We start from the raw sequence: 19,506 nt of genomic DNA, 5'->3' as shown, positions 1-19,506 counted from the left end.
CTGCTATTGGTTGACTTCAGTCACGTGTTCTTTTCGAAGATGGCGTCTCCAAATGGAGGTAAATTCTAATTCTTTACTCAGACATTCAGTGTCTGTGTTTGTATTTCGGTATTGTTTCGTCCTAGAACTCATCCAGGACCTCACTCGAACGTCATAATGGGTCAAAGTCAACATGTTCGTTGTGTATGTCTGCTGATCGAATTTCTGTTTTACGCAAACGATTCAAGTGGACTTCGGTGTTTGTTTTTGTCGAATGTACGTTCAGCAGCAACAGTGGATATTTGGCACACGCAAACGGCTAAATGTCCTTGTTGCTTAACTGCTAAAAATTTACGTTTCAGCTGGTGACATACTGCAGTTAAGTCACTTACATTATCGTTTGAGGTTAAGTCACTTACATGATCATCTCAGGGCATACGTACACTTGTGTCCATTTTCGACATATATGTTCGGGTTATCAATGAATATCGGATCTTAACGAGTTGTGTTGGTGTGTAGTGTTACATTCTTGTGGGAATGCTGAAAACATTAACTCATATTGCCACCCTCCTAAAATCATGTTCCAAGTCATTTTTTAAGAAAACATGAAAAACTGAAACGAAATCTAATGAAATAAAAGTCATTAATCATTTAATTTCAGAGGTAGTAATGAATAATCTCTTTCACTAAAATGTAGCTGATTTTGTCAGTAGTGGCCAGCATCCTGAGGAAATGTTTTAAGCAAAACTTTTTTTTTTCCCTGCGGAGGGGGGCAGGGTCAAAATATGATGTGGGTCATTATTTTTAAAGGCTGACGATGTGTTACTCATTCTTTGTTGGCATTATACATACATAGGTTACCAGTTTCTCACATGTTTGCAAAGGCACAAGGAGTGTAAACGCCTTCCACTCTAGCCACATGCCCACTCTGTAAACAAACACAGTGCAGCTCAGCTTCTGGTTATCAGACCACATGGCTCGTGATGTTTCTTGGGCAGATTTGTAAACTTGTTAATTCATTATACATGGCATGCAAATTTGAATGCCAGTGCAGCATGAATACAAACGCAGCACTATACAAACCAAATGGGTTTGTTTGCTTGCTTAAAGTGGACAAAAGATGCGATCTGAGTTTTTACTCACAGCAATTGACAAGCAGTCTTCTTAAACTACTACCACACAAACAAATGTTTCTGACTTTTTAATGGAAACACCATACCCAGTTAATACCCATGCAGGATGGAAAAACGTGAACCCCCAAGATAATAATAACTTCTCTCAGAACTAAACAGAGTCTGGAGACAACCAATCTGGAGTCCACTCAATTTGGATCTATTGGAAATGTTGGTGAAAGCTGTCTCACCTTATAAAAACCCACACACCAGTTTAGATTTTTTTAAATTAATATTATATAGAAGCATTGCCTGATTTTAAACCATACCATGCACAACAAAACTCAGCAGTTAACGTGCACAAAGCTAGAAATGGTGAAGCCTTGATGTTCACCAGTCCATGGTAAGGCAAATTGTCAACACATGGAGAAATTTTAGCATGGTTACTGTGTCTTCTTACTGCTTTTCCTGTCTTGATAGCTGAAGATTTTGAAACCTCTTTGCTCAGTTATGAGAAGCTGGACAGAGCATCGCCCGACCTTTGGCCTGAGCAGCGTAAGGCCTCATTTTCTTTTCTCTTCTTTTACGTCGTCTTTCGTTGGTTTTGTTTTCAATCCAAGTCCTCTTTTTTTTCGCAGTGCCCGGAGTTGTTGAATTTGCTGCGTCTTGTAAAAATGTGAGTTTAATCTCCCTTTAGCTCTTTCGATCTTTTGAATGGTTCTTCTAATCAAATGATTGTTTGTGACTCTGCAGCCCATCACAAATTCACCGCCCAAGTGGATGGCTGAGCTCGAGATGGAAGACATCGAGATGTTAAAAGGTAACACACCGAACATTGCAAAAGGAAATTGTGGTAATGTTGGGAATCTCGAAACTGTAAAACTGTGCAGTACATGCCATCAAAGGGTGTATTTTTTTAGGAACCAGTGGTAACCTGTTAAAGAGGGAGATTGAACCAGTTCAAAGAACCGTTTGTTGTGACTCCACATTTGCACTGGCTTCCTTATCGAAACAAGGAGGAAGGATCACCCATACAAAATACAAAACGTTTGAAATTAAAAAAAAAACGGATGGTAAAAAACACTTTCCATTTTTGTGGAAACATTGTTTACGGATTAATCATCCATTTATTAATGACCGACAGGATATTAATACAGTTTGAAAAGCTCTGCAGTTCATCATTTGATATACTGTAGATACAGGTTACATAATTGTCATGAGGATATTCATGGCCTGAGTCAAAATTGATCTGAAAAATGTTGCGTGTGCATGGAAAATGAACTGTATGTAAGGATTTAATGTATTTCTTCCCCCCGACCCGCCCCCACCCATCCCCCTTCTAGAGTTGGGTAGTTTGACAACAGCCAATCTCATGGAGAAAGTCAAAGGCCTTCAGAACCTCGGTTACCAGTTGGGCTTAGAAGAATGTGAGTACCACTAGCAACTCAAGCTCTTTGCAAAAATAATTTTCATAACAGTGGCTATCAGGCAAGTATGAAAACATGTCTAAAGTTCAATCTTTTCTGTTAAACTTGAGTTGAAAGGTCTCTCACACACACACACACACACACACACAGGTCTTTTTCGTCCACTAGATGGTGCCCGTTGCCTTTAAATTGCAGACAATCAGCACAGCATGATCCTTGGTACAAATATGTATTTGCAATGCGTCAAAATCACAGATTTAGGTCAATCTTGTTACAGTGCGAAAGGTTATAGTAACACGGGCATGGCTATGAGTGCTGATAATAAAACAAGTGCTAGATGCATGTGATGCATGATAAATCGAGTTTTTAATCTTTTCCCCGTTTACTGCCTCCATTGTCATAATCCCGCTGGAGTGTGGATTAGAGAGCTATAGCTAAGTGCTCAAATTTTCTGAAGAGAAAATGGCTGTTTATTTTTGTCAGGAAATAACACACAAGTTGAGGCCAGTGACAGAGACCGACTCGTTCATCGGGTGATATTTTTCCACTTTCAGAACATCAGTTTAATTCAAACAAGTTCTTGGACAAAGTGGATGTAAAATGTCTACACATCCCTAGTTAAATGTCTGGGGGGGGTTCTGTTTTGTTTTGTTTCCCTTTTTTTTTGTGATCGTGACTATTATTACTATTTAACAGCATTCTTCTTAATGATATGTCAAATTTAGAAGCTATTTTTCATTTAATAGCGACTTTAGGTCACATTATATCATCCTCAAATGTTATGCAAATGTAACAGACAGTGAACCACCACAATTGACCTGAAGCAAACAGCAAACATTTGCATACAGCGGATTCTCTTTCCCCAAATTGTTTAGAATTGCCTCTATTGATTGTGTAGATCCCAAACTATAATCTCAAAACAATTTTATACTCATCACACATTTCCCGCTTAAAATACATAATTTACACCTTCCATAGAGAATGGCGGGCACAGTTTCTTTGCACGCCTGGATGATATTGCCCTCCAATGAGACGCTGCTCTTTTTGAAGTTGGTAATCCTTACAGCCAAGTCCTTGCTCTGCTTATTTTGCATCATACCTGCACGACTGCAAAAGTTAGCTTCTACGATCTACTTTGTCACTATTTTGTTGTCCTTTATGTACTGTACAGTATTCTCTCTCAAGCCATCATGGCGGGTTAGTGTGACATTTTTTTTCCTTCCTTTGAGCATATCCAGGTTTACCTTCTGAGTGCATCGTAATCTTCTGTGGGGTTGGGCTGTTTGCCAAAGCCTCAAGAGGAGCAAAATGGGCAGCATATAAAGATGTTAGTCTCTCAGTTAGCATCACTTCAACATGATTCCTTCACACCACTACTGCTTTCAGTACAAGCACACCTAATGGTGGTTTTTGTGCTCTTTTTGAGAAAAGGCTTCACTGGAAAAAAAAAAAAAACAGTAGGTTAGTTTGTGGGCACGAATATCTATAACAATTAAAGGTTGATTGTTCTACTGATAATACCGTCAATGAATCGCTTAATCATACAAAATAATTGTTAATTATTTCACCACAAAATGTGCGTATGAGGCGTAGGTTTTATTGTCGTCTTGGGGTCTGCCTCCTTATGCTCCACATAATAACCTCTGTGACTTTGAATGTATGTGGCTTTAGAAGTGGGGCCTGGCCTGGTTTTTGACGAGGGAGTCAGCGAATGAGTGTTGAGTTGGCTGCGGTTATCTCATTTTAGCGGCCGACAGCCATTAAAATGGGTCTTGATCCTAACCCTTGCCCTAACGCTCACCCTTCAATGACACATGACGATTGTGTCATTGAAGCCATATTTTCTTGAAAAAGCTGAATATGGATTGCACACCTTTTGTTTCCTGCTACTAGTCCTACTACTAACCTGAAGGAGCAAGTAATCTAGTTGGTATAAAGATGTGGGTTGTCACAGGTGGTGGACTGCAAGATTTGCAATCCTGTTATGTTGCCTTGCTTGACAGGACACGATGATGGTTATTATTAGTGTCGGAGCTGCCCCGTAATGGGGGGCCTGTTTAAGGCTCTCTGGTTTAATTTTCTCCTTTTCCTGGCTGTCAGGGGAGAGCTTGTAAATCTCAGCTACTTTTTCATCACGTTTGCGGTCTTGCTCAGGACCCATAAACGAGACTCGGTCGAGGGCGAGGGAACAGGATTTACTGCCCCTCCCCCATGGGCATGTGGACCATTAAAAAAGGAGGCTGCTTAATGGGGCAGGACACAATCAACTAGTGAAAACTCACCCAGCCTACAGTAAGAAAAGGCAACCCGAGCCAGTCCTTTAATAAAACACATAAAAACCATTCCCTTGAGCTTACGGAATAGCAATTGAGCCCGTGTTGATTTTCTTTGCTGTACACCCATCACGCGCTCATGTTAATTCATCAGCTCTCATGCACTGGGAGGATGTAGCACATCCCTAGTCACCCCCCACCACCCGCTTCCACCAGTGCCTCCAACAACGGCCGCGTGACGCTGGCCTAGTCTATTCCCATTGGGGCTTGACGCGTGCCTCTTCCTTGGGCCCAGCTGTTACGCCTCCGTGTGATGAATGCCTCTGTCGCGGGCCGCTGAGTGTGGGCAGCGGGCCTCGCGTCTCCCGGGAAAGCCCAGTGCTGTGGTAAGTGCAGTTATTGGAGGTAATTGAAAGCCGAGTGTTCCTTTGGGAGGCTGTGAAGGGCCCCTGCTTATGATTTTGCCGAGGCGGCGACGGTGGTAGTCTATCCTGCTCGTGTGCTCGAGGGTACCGCTGAACACTTGCACTGGTAAACATGCTTTTAATTAAAAGTATCTCGGCTTGGCTCTTCTCATCAACTGACATTACTTTTCATTTGTGTCTAGTTGCACACTTTCTATTATAGGCTGGCTGCATCACAAGGGCCTTCAGTATCACCCCTAAAGAATACTAATAGACTCACCTGTTGACTGCTTTCAACCAACCAGTAAATAAACTTGCAAGCACATTTTGAGTGAGTCTGAAGAATGAATTCGCAGAGCAGATGTCTATGAGTGCAACAAGAAGCGTGCCAGGGTGCAAAAGTACTTTCGGATCTTTCGTGACATCTCCGGTTAGTCACAACAATAAATAGAGGGCCAGTGTGGGGCCCTTTTTGGAGTAGGAAATGTGGGCTCTGATATTTATCCAAAGTTTATATATTTTCTTAAATAGTTACTCTGGGTTCATGTTGTAATGATTATATCAGTTTGTGTTTAACAAAAAAAAATCAGGAAAAAAATTGACTATGTAACAAAATCACTTTTTGCCACAAATGCCAAAACTCAATTAGTGTGCACTCCACTCGAATAAATAAAGGCCACACAAAGAAATAAAAGAAGACCCCCTCAGGAGAAAAATAACGGGCAATACCACCTACAGTACCTCATGTATTTGACCTCACGACCACAATATGTCGTGGTGGAAGTTGTGACCGCAAAACGCACTGCCTGTATAGTGGACAAAGCATCCGTAAAGCCGATGTTTGCTCTCGAGTTTAAGTACGAAGGTGTGCAATTTGCCGCTTTTTCACATTTACACACGGAAGTCAACAGGAGCAAAAGAAATCCCAACAAACCTTAAAAAACGTTACCGGTACTTGACATCCATTGTTATTCAACTCTGCTTAGTTCATCTTTAGAAAATAAATACCAGACCGCCTGTGTATTGTTAAAAGACCAAAATAGAATCAGAGCAGCCAACAAGAATGCCCGCCCTCTGCTTTCCTCATCTTGATGCCACCCCGTGTAGTCCCCGTGCCGACCCCTGTTGCTTCCGCTTATGTGAAGGTGAGCCTGAAGGTCACCCTACCCTGACAGTTCCAAATGGCCTCGCTTTGGGCACCTCCTCCTCCGCACCCCCAGGATCAATCGCTGGCCTATTAGAAGCGTGCCGTCGTTGAATATGATTGCATTCACTCGGCTCAACTGGCACTAATGTGCCGCCATCAATCCATCAGGGCGGGCTGACCAAAGGACGGGCGGTTATGAAGTGCCTAGGCTGACAGCCGCTGAATGAGGATACCCTTCTTCGCCCTCTTCCTCCTCCTCTTTACCACTCCTAATACGCTGGGCTCATCTTTTCACCTCTAGCCAATTTCTTCACCGGCTCCATACTATAAATGCTTGTGTGGTTTGCTGCAGAATTTGGCTTCTCCATTTTCTCCTGACTACTTTTTAATTTTTATTTTTTTTTAATCGCGTTACACTTTTTTTTTACCTGCACTGCTGTTTGAATTCAACTCTAGTGACCTGTTTTTGGGAAAAATAATTTGGCAAACGTTGTCCAAGCAAATGACCCAAATGTGTGCAGCAGGTTGCGGCTCTGTCTGCAGCAGCCTGATCATATCCCAGACAGCATCAGTGTTGGCGCTGTGTGAAAGGAAAAGAGGCACAGCTTTATGAACACACACACACACACACACACACACCTCCTCATCCTTGCCTGCCTCCTCCCTGAGCAGATCGGAAATGACACCTCATTTCCATAAAGGCATTAGGAATTCATTGAATTTTCCTTCCCAGCTAATCATAGTCGGGGTGTAAAACCTTTTAGGCTTTTTAATGAATGATTCTTGACTGATTGCCTATTAATAAGGACACCTCTTGAACAGGCATAGTAAGGGGCCGGGGCTGGGAGGTGCAGGTGTGTTTGTTTTTGTGTGTGCATGTGTGTGTCAATGAGGCGCAAATGCACCGAGGAGGAGTAGCCTCCCCCCTGCCGCCCTCCCCGCCCCGACTGGGACATAAAGAGGAACCAGTGGCTCCCTTGGGAAATCACAGCTCGTGTCTGCATCTTAAATATCCCTGTGAAGTATCAATAAGTGGGTAATTGAATTTTGAACACAAACATGAGCGTGAGGTGTATGTGTCGCTAGGCGGGGGGGGGGCTTGAATGTGGTGTGTGAATGTTTCCATGCTTGTGTGTTTCATCTCCTCTGTGTCTCCCCCCCCCCCCCCCCCAGGGAAGAGGGCCACGAAAGTGGATGTTAAACCCATTAAATAAAGCTTACAGGCCGTAATAGCTGAGCAGCACTTGGGAGACGTGCAGCGAGGGTCAGAAAAGTCCTCTTCGCTCTTAATGAAAGTGAAACAAGGGCACATGGGGCCGGGGTCCAGGACTCCTCTTAACCCAGGTGGTCATCTGTCTTTGGGGCTAACGGGGGTCCCGCATCTCACTGGAAGCGTGCCATTCAGAGAGGTTCACGGTGGACTGATGATTACTCTCATTTCATACGCAGGGGAATTGCGGTCAGGGTAGGGTGGGGTAGTATTGTGACAATGACACCCAGATCAATCACCATAAAGGCGCGGAAGTAAGATGTTCCACTGCAGCGTTTCCTTTTCATTTACATTCCAACCACTTGTGATTTCCTCCAAATGAAAATGATTTAATGGTGCAGAGCATGTAGAATACATTTCATTTGTGACACCGAATTTCTTTTCGGTGTATAACTCTGTGCAGGTCTTTTTAATTTCGGAAAAAGATGCCATTTTAAATAGCAGCAGAACGCATTCTGTTTGCACATATAGTTTAATCTTCTTAAGGACGATGTATCTAAGAGTAAGCTTGACTTTTGTCGAGGATTATAACAGTCTGAAGGCAGTGTACAAGTAGTCAGCCCCCATTTTGATGATGACCCTTCCACGCTCTCTTTGCAACTTAGCACAACCTCCAAAATCAAATGCCCCAAAGTCAAAGTACCGCAAAAATCATCAAACCATCATCATGCATGACAACATACAAGACTTCATAATTAAAAAGAAAATCTTCATAGTTAATATTGAGTACATAATACAAAGTTGACTCACCTTGATTCACGTTACAGTTAAAAATGTTAACATTGCATTGCCTGTACAGTTAATAACAGCTTTGTGATGTGACAGGTTGTCCGAAAGAGATTTTACATGATCTCTCTTCCTTTTAGTGTCCCGGAATGGATTAGGTTCAACTTTTTTTTTTTTAGTTCCCCTTTATTTGTAGCCGGAAATAACGACAACAAATTGCTTCTCGGCAATACAAGGTGGAGTGTCAGTAATTGCATACAGTCTACTGTTCCCCGATGGATGCGCATACCAGTTAAGTGATAATGAGATGGTGCCAAATCAGCAGGGCAAGGAACAAGCCCTGGCAATCCATAAGGGTGTCATTTAGCCGTAACAAGATGCTGATTAACTTAACTGCAAAATTAGTAATTGACCTTTCTAATCAACTAAACAAATCTCTAAGTTCCCCTAATCAGTATTGATCTCGCCTGTTTTATGACAAAGCGTGTGTGCGTGTGTGCGTGTGTGCGTGTGTGTGTGTGTGTGTGTGTTTTGAGTGCTTACGTTTTAGAGGTGAGGGATTGTGATTGGACTTTGTGCGTCTAGTGGCCTGTCAGCATCGTCCTTTATCTTTTTGCATCATTTGTTTTTGAGCCATTTTCTGCTTTAAAAAAAAAGCCAGATAGAAAAAAAATGATAGCTGTCTTCATTCAACACTATTTGCCGACATTTGTGCAATAAAAATCTAATCTATGAGGCAGCATTGAACTCATTCTGAGTTTCTAAAAGGAAATAAATCCTCATGTTTACATTTTTTTTGCAAGTAGTTTTTGTGCACCAAAAAGTCAGATTGATGCTGCTTCTTCGAAATTACACAGACCACGACGACTCATTGGCAGGTATTGCTGTCGTAGCATCGCGGTTGACAGGCAACATAAAACTAGTTTCCTATGACAATGATGATTCGATAGTTAGTCGGAGTTTCTCGACAGGCTGCACGTGAAAACTAAGTGCTGATTTATGCAAGGAGTTGTAATTAATGAGACTCTCGGGCCTTGAGGCGTGGCACCTTCAGCTCGGGCTCATCAGAAGGTGAAGCTAAGACGTGCGGAGGGAGAGAGATCACGACATCATAAATGAAATATAAAAATTAACTGCTGCAGACAGTCCTCAAGCATAACTGCCTTCTAATAAGAAAAGTGCAGGTTTGGGGTCACCCAAGTGTAATTGCGTTCAACCGTTTTGATGACTGTTTCAATCAGACGCATCCTGTGCGCGTCCAGCTGTGCCCCAGATGTTTAGGGCGATGGGAAGGGGTGGCAAAGTGCAAAAATTAATTTGTGGCATTTGAATTAGCATCGTCTTAAACCTAATGGCAAACACCTCAAGGTGACGCGGAGCCCACGAGAACGAGTGCCATTATAATTCTCGACTGGGCACCTCATCAGAATTGCCAACTGGGCCCAGCTTTTTCATTAGCCGCCATGTGCAAGGGGGCGGGGGCGGAGAGTCTTTTTAGCAGCAGACCGTTGTCTCTTGCAGGCATTATGAAGGTGGATGACGTTCTGCTTAATGCCATTTTGTAATCAGTACTCACTTATGCCCCGTACATTTATATTGTGTGATGTGCAAAATGAATTCACGGAGGTAATTCCAGCTCTGCAGCTCATAAAAGAGCCCGCGGAGCCAAGAGCTTGTTCTCATCTTCAAAAAAGATTGATTACTGTACCTGGATGCTGCCTCTCCGAGCTCTGTGATGATACTGGAGGAAAATCACAGAAGTTTCCATATCGGTCCACAAGGAACTTAGTAATGATCGGCTGCCTTCAAGACAACTTAAAAATACGGACAATTTTGGTATTGATCCCGAGTGTTAGTCACCTGATACCCTTTTAAAAACATGCATTTCTTTAAAATATGACCCCAATATATTCAGTGTCTTCTGTTATTGGGCCTGGACCGAATTCCCATTTTCCTCTGCACGGTATTCACTGAGCTCGCCACTGCTCTCCAGCTGACAAAATTCCATTGGGAAAAACCAAGTACACGATGTACACTTTGGTGTAGGTCGTCATTTATTTCTCCCCAAACTAAAATGCGTCGAGGCACATGGAGCTGAACAATTTCTTTGACATTTTTAAAGTGGAATTTTGTTCCTATTCTTGTGAGTTTCCCAAATATCCAGTGCCATTCATTTATCATGCTCTCACCATTTCTCTGCATTTATTTTATTTATTTAGTAAGCATACATTTTACACTGTGTCTAAGCACTTGGTGTATCTGGATTTGTTTTGTTATTAGGAATTATTGAGCGAACAATTGCTCCATTGTTTCTGTTTAACACGATAGCAGTCAGGAGCGTCAAGTACTCTCACCACAGAACGAAAGGTGAAAACGTGACAACTTTCCAGCCTTTATCTGTCGTAATACACTCCACAAGCTACCATGGTGGATGGATATTCCGCCCAACATTTTGTCTCACAAGTGCTAAACTTTTACACACTGCCAGTAGTTGGTGTGAGGGTTAGGGCATTTTCTTTCTCGGAGTTGACGTCTTTCGATGACCACGCTTGTAATTGAATTTACTGTCATACCAAACCATTTTCCCTTTCGAAATTTATTTCAATGCCATTCATAATCGTAAATTCCAGTCACACCAAAACACAATTTTTTTCGTTTCGTGTTTAAAAAAAAAAAAAAGAAAAACGTTGCCTTGTCAGAAGTCGCCGCAGCAAGTATATCCAGAACAGGTTTTTTTTCCACTGGATGTCCTTCCTGTCACAACCCACCCATTTTTATCCAAACTTGAGACCGACTGTGGCCGGGGAATCAGCATCTGACATAAAGGGCCTCGCCAACTGGACGTTACTGGATCCAAACCCCGATTCTCCTTGTCAGAAAGTCAGCCGTATTACCCACAGAGCCATCCAACTGCTCCGTGATGCAAAACTGCATCCAAAATTACGACCAGCTTCAGATCTTGACTTGCCCAAATCAAATCGTCAACTCAATCTGCCGGCCCCAGAATAATTAACCCAACCTTGGTTAAAAGTAAGCCAATCAGCTTCACAGAGAGTGGGTTAGGTCAGGAAAACAACCCAGCATTTTATGTAGATGTGTGTGTGGGTGTGTAACGACAAAAATTCATAAACCACTGTTTTCATTTGAGACCTACTTTAACCCTTTCATGCATCCTGTAACCTGATAACTTAATAACCTGTCCACTGTAGTAACCGTTGTCCCTGAAGGGGTTAGGACAACCTCAATATAACATTGATTTTACTTTTTCCCCCCTAATAAGAGTTTACAGTATTACTTGATCCACAATAGTACACAATTCTGGTGGGAACAAACTCCGGCCAGGTATGAGCGCGTAAAAAGTGTTGTCCAATGCAGTGGTCTGCATCCCCCTGCAGTCAAAAAGCATTGGTGAGAGAAAATCGACTTCGTTTCTGTCACTTATCTCGCACATGATCATGCTCCTTAATGATGTGATAAAAACAAATAGAGACATTTTGCCTCTCAGTATTCCGCTCTTCTTTTGTTGATGCTTTGCATATATAATGTTCATGCACAAACACATCAGAACGCGTGCGCAATCAAGCGAATCACAAGGCTCCTGGGGTTTTTTGGGGGGTTTTTTAATGTTGTTTACCGTGTTGTGGGTGAACAGATGTTTGTGTAAATTACCTTCCCAGGGTGACACCGCACGTATTAAATTCATGCTTTGCATCACTAATGGTGCGGCTCAAGAATGGATGGAGCTGCAGGCCAATGCTGATCACAGATTGCCTGAAATAGCTTGGTGCTTACTTGTCTTGATGTGGCTGGTTTTTTTCCCTCACACTTTTAATTTTGTTTTCTCTTCCCCTCCATCCCCCTTCTTTTTTTCAGCTCGGGAAATGACAAGAGGCAAGTTCCTGAACATCTTGGAGAGGCCGAAGAAATGACATCAAATATTTTTTAATAGCTGAATCCAACTAACTGATTAACTATTGCCCCAAAATATTTTTTAAAAGTACAGTCACACCTCGGTTTTCGACCATAATCCGTTCCAGAAGGCTGTTTGAAAAACGATTTGTTCGAAAACCGAAACCACGCTCTTTTAAAAAAAGAATAATAATAATCTTGATTGAACACGTCTGTTCACCATGGAACGCTAACCGAGGAAGCGTCACTTCCTCGTGTAAGGAAGGCGAGGGGAGTCAAGTGGCGCATTCAAGTGCGCTCAGTTTGTTCGAGAACCAAAATTCGGTCGTCATCCGAGGCATAAAAAATCGAAATTTTTGGTCAAAAACCGATTTGGTCGAGAACAGTGACGTTCGAAAACCGAGGTTTGACTGTACTAAGAAAAGTGTTTTAATGTAGAAAACCAGTCGTATCAAAAGATGAATTGCAGAAAAGCTTTCTCTGGCTGCGGTCCGAGATCCTGTTGTCCTCTCATATTCTATTTTTATTTACTTAAGTACTGTCTGCTTAGGTTTAATCCTTCTTTATTTATACGTATTTCCATTTTATCGACGCATTAAATAGTTCTGCTTGTTTTTGGGAAACATTTTTCTGTTTTGAATGAGAAGGGGGGCGTTCACATGATTCAACTTGGACAAAAGCTGAGTTTGAAAGTGAATGTTTAATTAGGGCAATAACTAGCGAAGGAAGAAGCGTCTCGCTGTGCCACCAGTGCAGCGCTTTTCTTTTAATGAGCTTTGGAAGCAGGGTCCCTTATACACAAAACATTGCGCAAAAATAATATTGCTCATTGTCGTCACCTTTAATCAAAGTTGACATAATTACTAGGACCATTTCTCTTCTAATTAGCACACTTCAGCATTGTCGGAGCAAGCGGTCAGGCAAAAAGAGAATCAGACAGGCATGCCGAATGGGAAACAAAAAGAAGTTGGTCGGCCATAATTAGGTAAGACAATGCCTCTGACTGTTCCCGGCTGGAGATGTCGCTCGGTCTCTGGCCGCTCGCTGCCAGCAAGTTACACTCCTCCCGGGCCTCTAATAAGCCCCCAATCGTCTTTCCGATTCACACGGACAGAGGCCGCCTCTGCTTCGGTGACTTCACCTCCCACGCCCACCCAGGTCACCCATTTGAACAACACGGATCATTTGTACAATTTAGCAGGCCGCTGAGAGATGCTGTGTCTTAGTGTAGCAGCCCAATGGGGTTAAAATAGTACTCGTCTCTTATAGCCTAGATCAGTGGTCCCCAACCTTTTTTCTGTCACGGACCGGTTGAGACAAGCATATGCTGTTCGCAGACCGGTAAACCTTTTTTTTTTTCATCGCTTTTAAATTGCGATGAAAAAAAATATTTAAAGCAACGGCACTGACAACAAATAATTATAAATCATTTACATTTTATTAACGTTCGTTCATTTCAAACGGTGTTATTCTACTACACAGCAAAATGTAGAATAAAATAAAATAACCTAGTGAATGACTGAGAAATGGACTAATCAAGAATAATAAGTACGCCTTATAATGTAAACATAATCATTTGTGAAATTTACGATCCTATATACGCCGTTAGCATCATTGCTACTTGCAAATTTGACGCAATTGATTTCATCAAGTTTTTTTTTCCCTGAAACATAGCTTTAAATTACAACACATGATAAAGTTCGTGTTGTGATAATGTTGATAGGTCAAACAGAAAATAAAATCACAATAGGATTTGCTCCCAAAAAAAAAAAAAAAAAGTAAAGCCACTCTTGAAATCAGCATCAAAAATCTATTTAGGTACACATAAGGCCATGTCGGAGTAACATTTGCTGTTCGGTGTAGTCAATAAAAGTAAGGATTATTTGTACAGTAAATTTGCTGTAGCACCCAGTTACAAGTTAACCATGACAGACACTTGTTGATGATGACGATGGCATGCCGTGCTAACATGCTAACTACACTGACGCTATCAATATTGCCTGTCACCACGTTTGGCTGGGTCAGTGTCCACAGGCCCGCTCATCTGCATGGAGGCAGACAGCCTGGTGGGGTTGGTTCAAGCCTTAACCCCAAATACCCTCTGAGCCCCAACAAATGTCAGTCCAATGTGCCCTCACCCCCCAGTCCTTAAATTAGCCGTCAATTAGTGCAAATTAATCAAGTCCTCGCCTAATTAAGCAATGTCTGCGGGCAGCTACCAAACATGCCATTAATTGCGGTAGGGCCATGAGAAAGCTGCTGACCTTGCAAACGTTTTTTTTTTTGTATGGGGGGGGGTGATATCTTTGGGAAAGCAGCGGACCACTTAGTCCTGCTTCCTGACTCTGCTTCACATGGGTGCTGTCATCAGGTTGGAGCCGTCTCCCGGACTTTCTTTCACTGCAGAATGCCATCATCATCATCATACATGGTGGTGCTCTTGTTCCTCTTCAGACTTTTTGTTTGCTTGATTTTGTGTATGTTAAAAAAAGAAGAAGTCAGAGCATCTGTTTACTTCTTAATTTGCATGCTCTTTGATGGGCACCACCAGTCACACCACGTACTGTAAAGCTTGCCTTAATCTGGAGACTTTAGGCGACAGATCCTTTGCATACAAATCGGCATGCTGCCATGCTCATGCAGGAGAATAGCGCAAGCCTCCATCAACAAGCAAGACGCTTGCACAGATGAACTGATAAGAGTGTGGGGCAGGGGTGGCATTAAATTGCCTGTAATTGATTGGCCGTTCAGACACAGCCTATTCCCAAGGGCATATTTCCAAGAATCTTTCAGCAGGATGGCCTGAGTGACATATCTTGCTGGCCTAAGATGCGCGTAAGTATCTTTGTGACCTCCGCTGTAACTGAGAAGTGATTGTTTATCATACCATCCACACAGTCGGGGTATCTTGAAATTAAATGCACACATATCCGGAACCTTGCTCAACACACTCATAATACAAGCAGGATCACGCGTAAGTAAAAAGCACGGTTTTGCCTAATTTATGGCAAACGCATTTCGTTTCTTGTTGCTTTGCTTTTGTGTACTTTCCTCACAGTTTATTTTTTCTTGTGCACTGATTTGTATTTGCTAGCTAAAAGCCAATCAGAGAGAGCAACTTTCACCAACAGCCGGCACCATTAACTCATTCAGTACCAGCCAATTCTGGACCAAGTCTGAAAAGACGTTTAAAAACGTCTTTGGGAGTGAATGAGTTAAATGTTGCTTTAAGATTTGTTCCTGTTCGTATTTTGAGCTCGTGTGTAAGATTGCTATATATGGGAATTTGATTTCATGGCATGGCCGGAGTTGGACTCCTTTTCGACCCTGGAGTTTACTTCAGAGCATTTTATGATGAAATCCCATATCACTAATTTGCCAATCGATAATATCTACGCATTCTCTTCAATGACAATCATATAGAAGTTAATTAAAATCGAATTTACAATTAAATGCCCTTACAAGATCACGACCGCTGTTAATTTGAACCAGTCTGAGAGGATAAATAGTTCAACTGGGCAAAAAGGAACAAAGAACCTAGTGTGCATAACATCAGCAAAGACATTTTACACTTAATAAGGCTCTTTTGTCATACGCTGTTCAAACAGCAATACTATCCATCTATCCATTTCCTAATCTGTTTATCGTCACAAGGGTGTGCTGGAGCCTATCCCAGCTGTCTTCGGACAGTAAATGGGGTTACGCACTGACCTGATTGCGCGCCAATCGCAGGGCAACAACACAAATAGGCAGCTCACATCGCACTTCCTGTTTTAACTTTTATTTTGAAACCTGTTCACAACAATTTTAGCGGACAGAAGCTAACTTTATGACAGCAACAGTACAATAATCGGAGGAGGCTTTCCCGTCATGCTTTGCTGCCGGCCGGTACAAGTAACTTCTGATGCCTTTTTAACGTGAAATTTTATACAAGCGATATGGTTATATTGCGTTTGTTTCTAGTCCTGTATTAAAATTTAATACAAGTCATAAAATTTAATTTAAATGATTTGGACTTAACAAAGACACCCGCGGTTCGAAATAGACGTGGACACCTGGTGGAAGATGTGGTACACAATGACATCTTAGCATCTTTGCCTACTATGGTCTGAAAGTAATGATTTTGATTGATAATGACTGTAAGAGCCACATCTTTTCGTATTGATATCAGTTGTAATTTTATTTTCATGGTATTTTTTAAATATGTAGTAAATATAAATGAATTGTGTCAGAATATCAAGGGAGCTAAGGATACTGCATCCGTGTGAAAATAGAAGGACAATCACAGAAATCTAAATTTTCTCTTCTCTGTCGGGTCGCAAGAGAGTGACCACCACGTAACTGCCAGTGCCTGGCCACCCCCATCTCTTTCCGTGTTAATAGATGGCTCCATCCCAACAGGCGGCGTGTGTCATTAGCATATCCTAATAACATTGATCTCTTCATTAATGGAATTTCCACTAAATAGGCCCTAATTAGTTTCAACAGGACCGGCACTAATTGGCGCACCAATATGTTCCTGTTTCCAAATCAGCGGCTCATTTCCAAATGTTTGATGTGAATTACGACTTTGTTAGTGGATCAGTGGATGTACACGCAGCAATGACTCTCTAAGTCAATGTTGCACTTTATCAGTTGTTTGCTCAAGATGACATGCTAATGTATGCAAAGAATGCCAACAGGCTGAAGCACCTGAGGTCAGTATGATGGTAAATAAATACTCTGCCATGCATTTAAATGTGCTGTTAATTCTCAACAGTAAAGGCTGCTTTCCCAACAAGGGATTGACGAGTCTGTCACTGCCAAGACAAACCACATTAGGAGGCATGCTTTACTGCAGTCATTGGGCCCAAAGTGCTTTAAATGTCAATACAGTGTATTTGAAAAATAATACATGTAAGTATTGTCTATTAGTATTAGTGTTATTACCAGCAGTCATAGTCGTAGTACTGGGTGTAAAAAATATTCACCATCAGGGGCAGTGTCCATTCTTATCAAATCCAAAAGGGAGATTTATGAGGAAAAAAAATCCATCCAACAAATAAACATTTTGATGGACCACTGGCTGTAGGTTGTCCACCCTGCATGTAATGTCTTGCTGTTTTTTGTGTCTAGAATGTAGTTTCTTTCCGCTTTGTTTTTATGTTTCCCTTTTACGACCAATAAAAATATTGAGTAATATGTGCTAACCGGTCAATTAGGGGCATAAAAATATTACTCAATATTTTTATGCCCCTAATTGCTAGTTAGCACATCCGCCTCACAGTTCTGAAATCCAGGGTTCGATTCATGGGCTCTGGCCTTCTTGTGTGGAGTTTACATATTCTCCCATGCATTCATTTAAATTGAATCATTGCATTTTTTCTTCCTATTTTAAAAAATAACATGTTCAAACTGGGACGCCACCATCGTCGAATGGTTAACACGTCCACCTCACAGTGCAGATGTCCTGGGTTCGAAACGGTGTTTTAGCCTTCCTGTGTGGCATTTGCCTGCATGGGTTTTCTCCGGGTGCTCCGGTTTCCTCCCACATTCCCAAAACATGCATGATAGGTTAATGGAACACTCTAAATTGTCTCCAGGTGTGACTGTGGGTGCGAATGATTGATTGTTCATCTATGTGTGCTGTGCGGTTGGCTGGCAACCAGTTCAGGGTGTACCCGGCCGACTGCTCGAAATGAGTTGGGATGGGCTCCAGCACATCTGCGACCCTCGTGAGAAAAAGCGGCTTGGATAATGGATAGATGGATGATCACGTGCATGAGGTAGAGTAAGAGTATTCAATCAACTTTAAAACTTTATAACTATGTAATAAAAATACGAAAAGTTGAAGAGAAGATATAGCTTTGCTCTACCAATTCCTTTGGAAAACGGTATGATGCATTATTTTCTCTTCATTATTTTAGATTTTGTCTCAGGACAAATACATTTACCCAGAAACGGAATGTTTTAGTATTTTGTGTGAGGATGATTTCAAATTTGATGGAAAATTGTGGAATGACAGCACTCCAATATACTGCTTACCTCACTAAATTAATAATAATTAATGTTATACAATGATAATCTCTCTCTCTCTCTCTTTATACACACACGCACCCACACACACACACACACACACACACACATATATACATGTGTGTATATATATATAGAGAGAGGGAGGGAGGTAGAGAGACTGCTCAAAAAATAAAGGGAACACTTAAACAGCACAATGTAACTTCAAGTGTTCCCTTTATTTTTTATTTTTGGAGCAGTTTATTATAGTTCTTTGAAGGTTTTCGTTATTTTTAGACGGACACAATGTGGCCCACTGGCCACAGGTTGCTCACCCGTCTGCTCATAATATCTTGCTGTTTTTTTTCTCTCTTCAGTGAATAAAAAGGAGGAATAGGCCAAGATTTTTTTTCCTTCCCAAATTGGATTCCTTTCTGAGAAATGTTTCTGCCACACCTCTTTTTATTTTATTTGGTTTTGTTTTTCGTTTTTTTCTTCTCTTTGGTGAAAAGATTCGATAATGGACCGAGTTTTTTTTTAAATCCACGTTTTATTCCGTATTTGTTATAAGAAGAAGTATTTTTGACACAGGACACATAGGACTGTGAGATAGAGGAGTTAAATTGTGCCACCTTGCTTCCAAATGTATACATTATAGGGATATGCTTATATTTGCTTTGAGAATCGCATGGTTCACAGTTGTGTTATTATTATTGTTATTATTAATCTTATTTTTATTTTATAATGTCGTGTGACTTGGCCATTTTCCATCCTCTTTTGCCCACTCGGCCTGCATATGTATTATCTTCCTCTCTTCTGCCTGCTCTTTAAGCTGGTGCTGTGGGATTACTACCAAGCGTTGCAGGACCCGCGTACATAGCACACTGGCGTCACGTCGTCGGTCCACCGTGTTTTGTGGAAGGCCTTTGATTATTTGCATGTGATGAATATCTAGCACACACATACACTCACACACAGCATCTGGAGATCAATTAGGCGTCGATAAAAAAAAACATTGCAAGAAAGTGTTTTGTTGAAAATGTGTCTACCCCCCCCCCCCCAAAAAAGAGTGTGATAATTAAATGCACCTAATTTTAAATGATATGTTCTTTCCTATCGTAAATTGCTCGCGCGTTTCTAGTCATGAGATGTTATTAGTGTGAGAAAAGGGCGTCTGTCTAAAAGAAATGCATCCATGATGATCCACAGAATCCTGAATCCTCGCTGCTGATTGGCTGCTGGGCTTTGCCTCTGGACCTGTTGGA

General features: G+C 41.7%; 1 protein-coding gene across 1 annotated transcript; it reads left to right on the top strand.

Annotated features, from left to right (window-relative positions):
* The first annotated feature begins 31 nt into the window (after positions 1-31).
* Positions 32-12,870, top strand: lin52 (lin-52 DREAM MuvB core complex component). Its single transcript, XM_086128191.1, has 6 exons — positions 32-58; positions 1,572-1,646; positions 1,730-1,767; positions 1,845-1,911; positions 2,435-2,518; positions 12,212-12,870. Exons 1-6 carry the CDS (start codon positions 40-42, stop codon positions 12,265-12,267), a joined length of 339 nt encoding a protein of 112 aa, XP_085984317.1. The 5' UTR covers positions 32-39; the 3' UTR covers positions 12,268-12,870.
* Positions 12,871-19,506: the final 6,636 nt, after the last annotated feature.

Source organism: Hippocampus guttulatus, chromosome 13 (genome assembly GCF_054856545.1).
Source record: "Hippocampus guttulatus isolate MCC_2025c chromosome 13, RoL_Hgut_1.0, whole genome shotgun sequence".
NCBI lineage: Eukaryota > Metazoa > Chordata > Actinopteri > Syngnathiformes > Syngnathidae > Hippocampus > Hippocampus guttulatus.
Note: the sequence above shows the minus strand (reverse complement) of the source record. Positions and strands in the feature narration are given on the sequence as shown.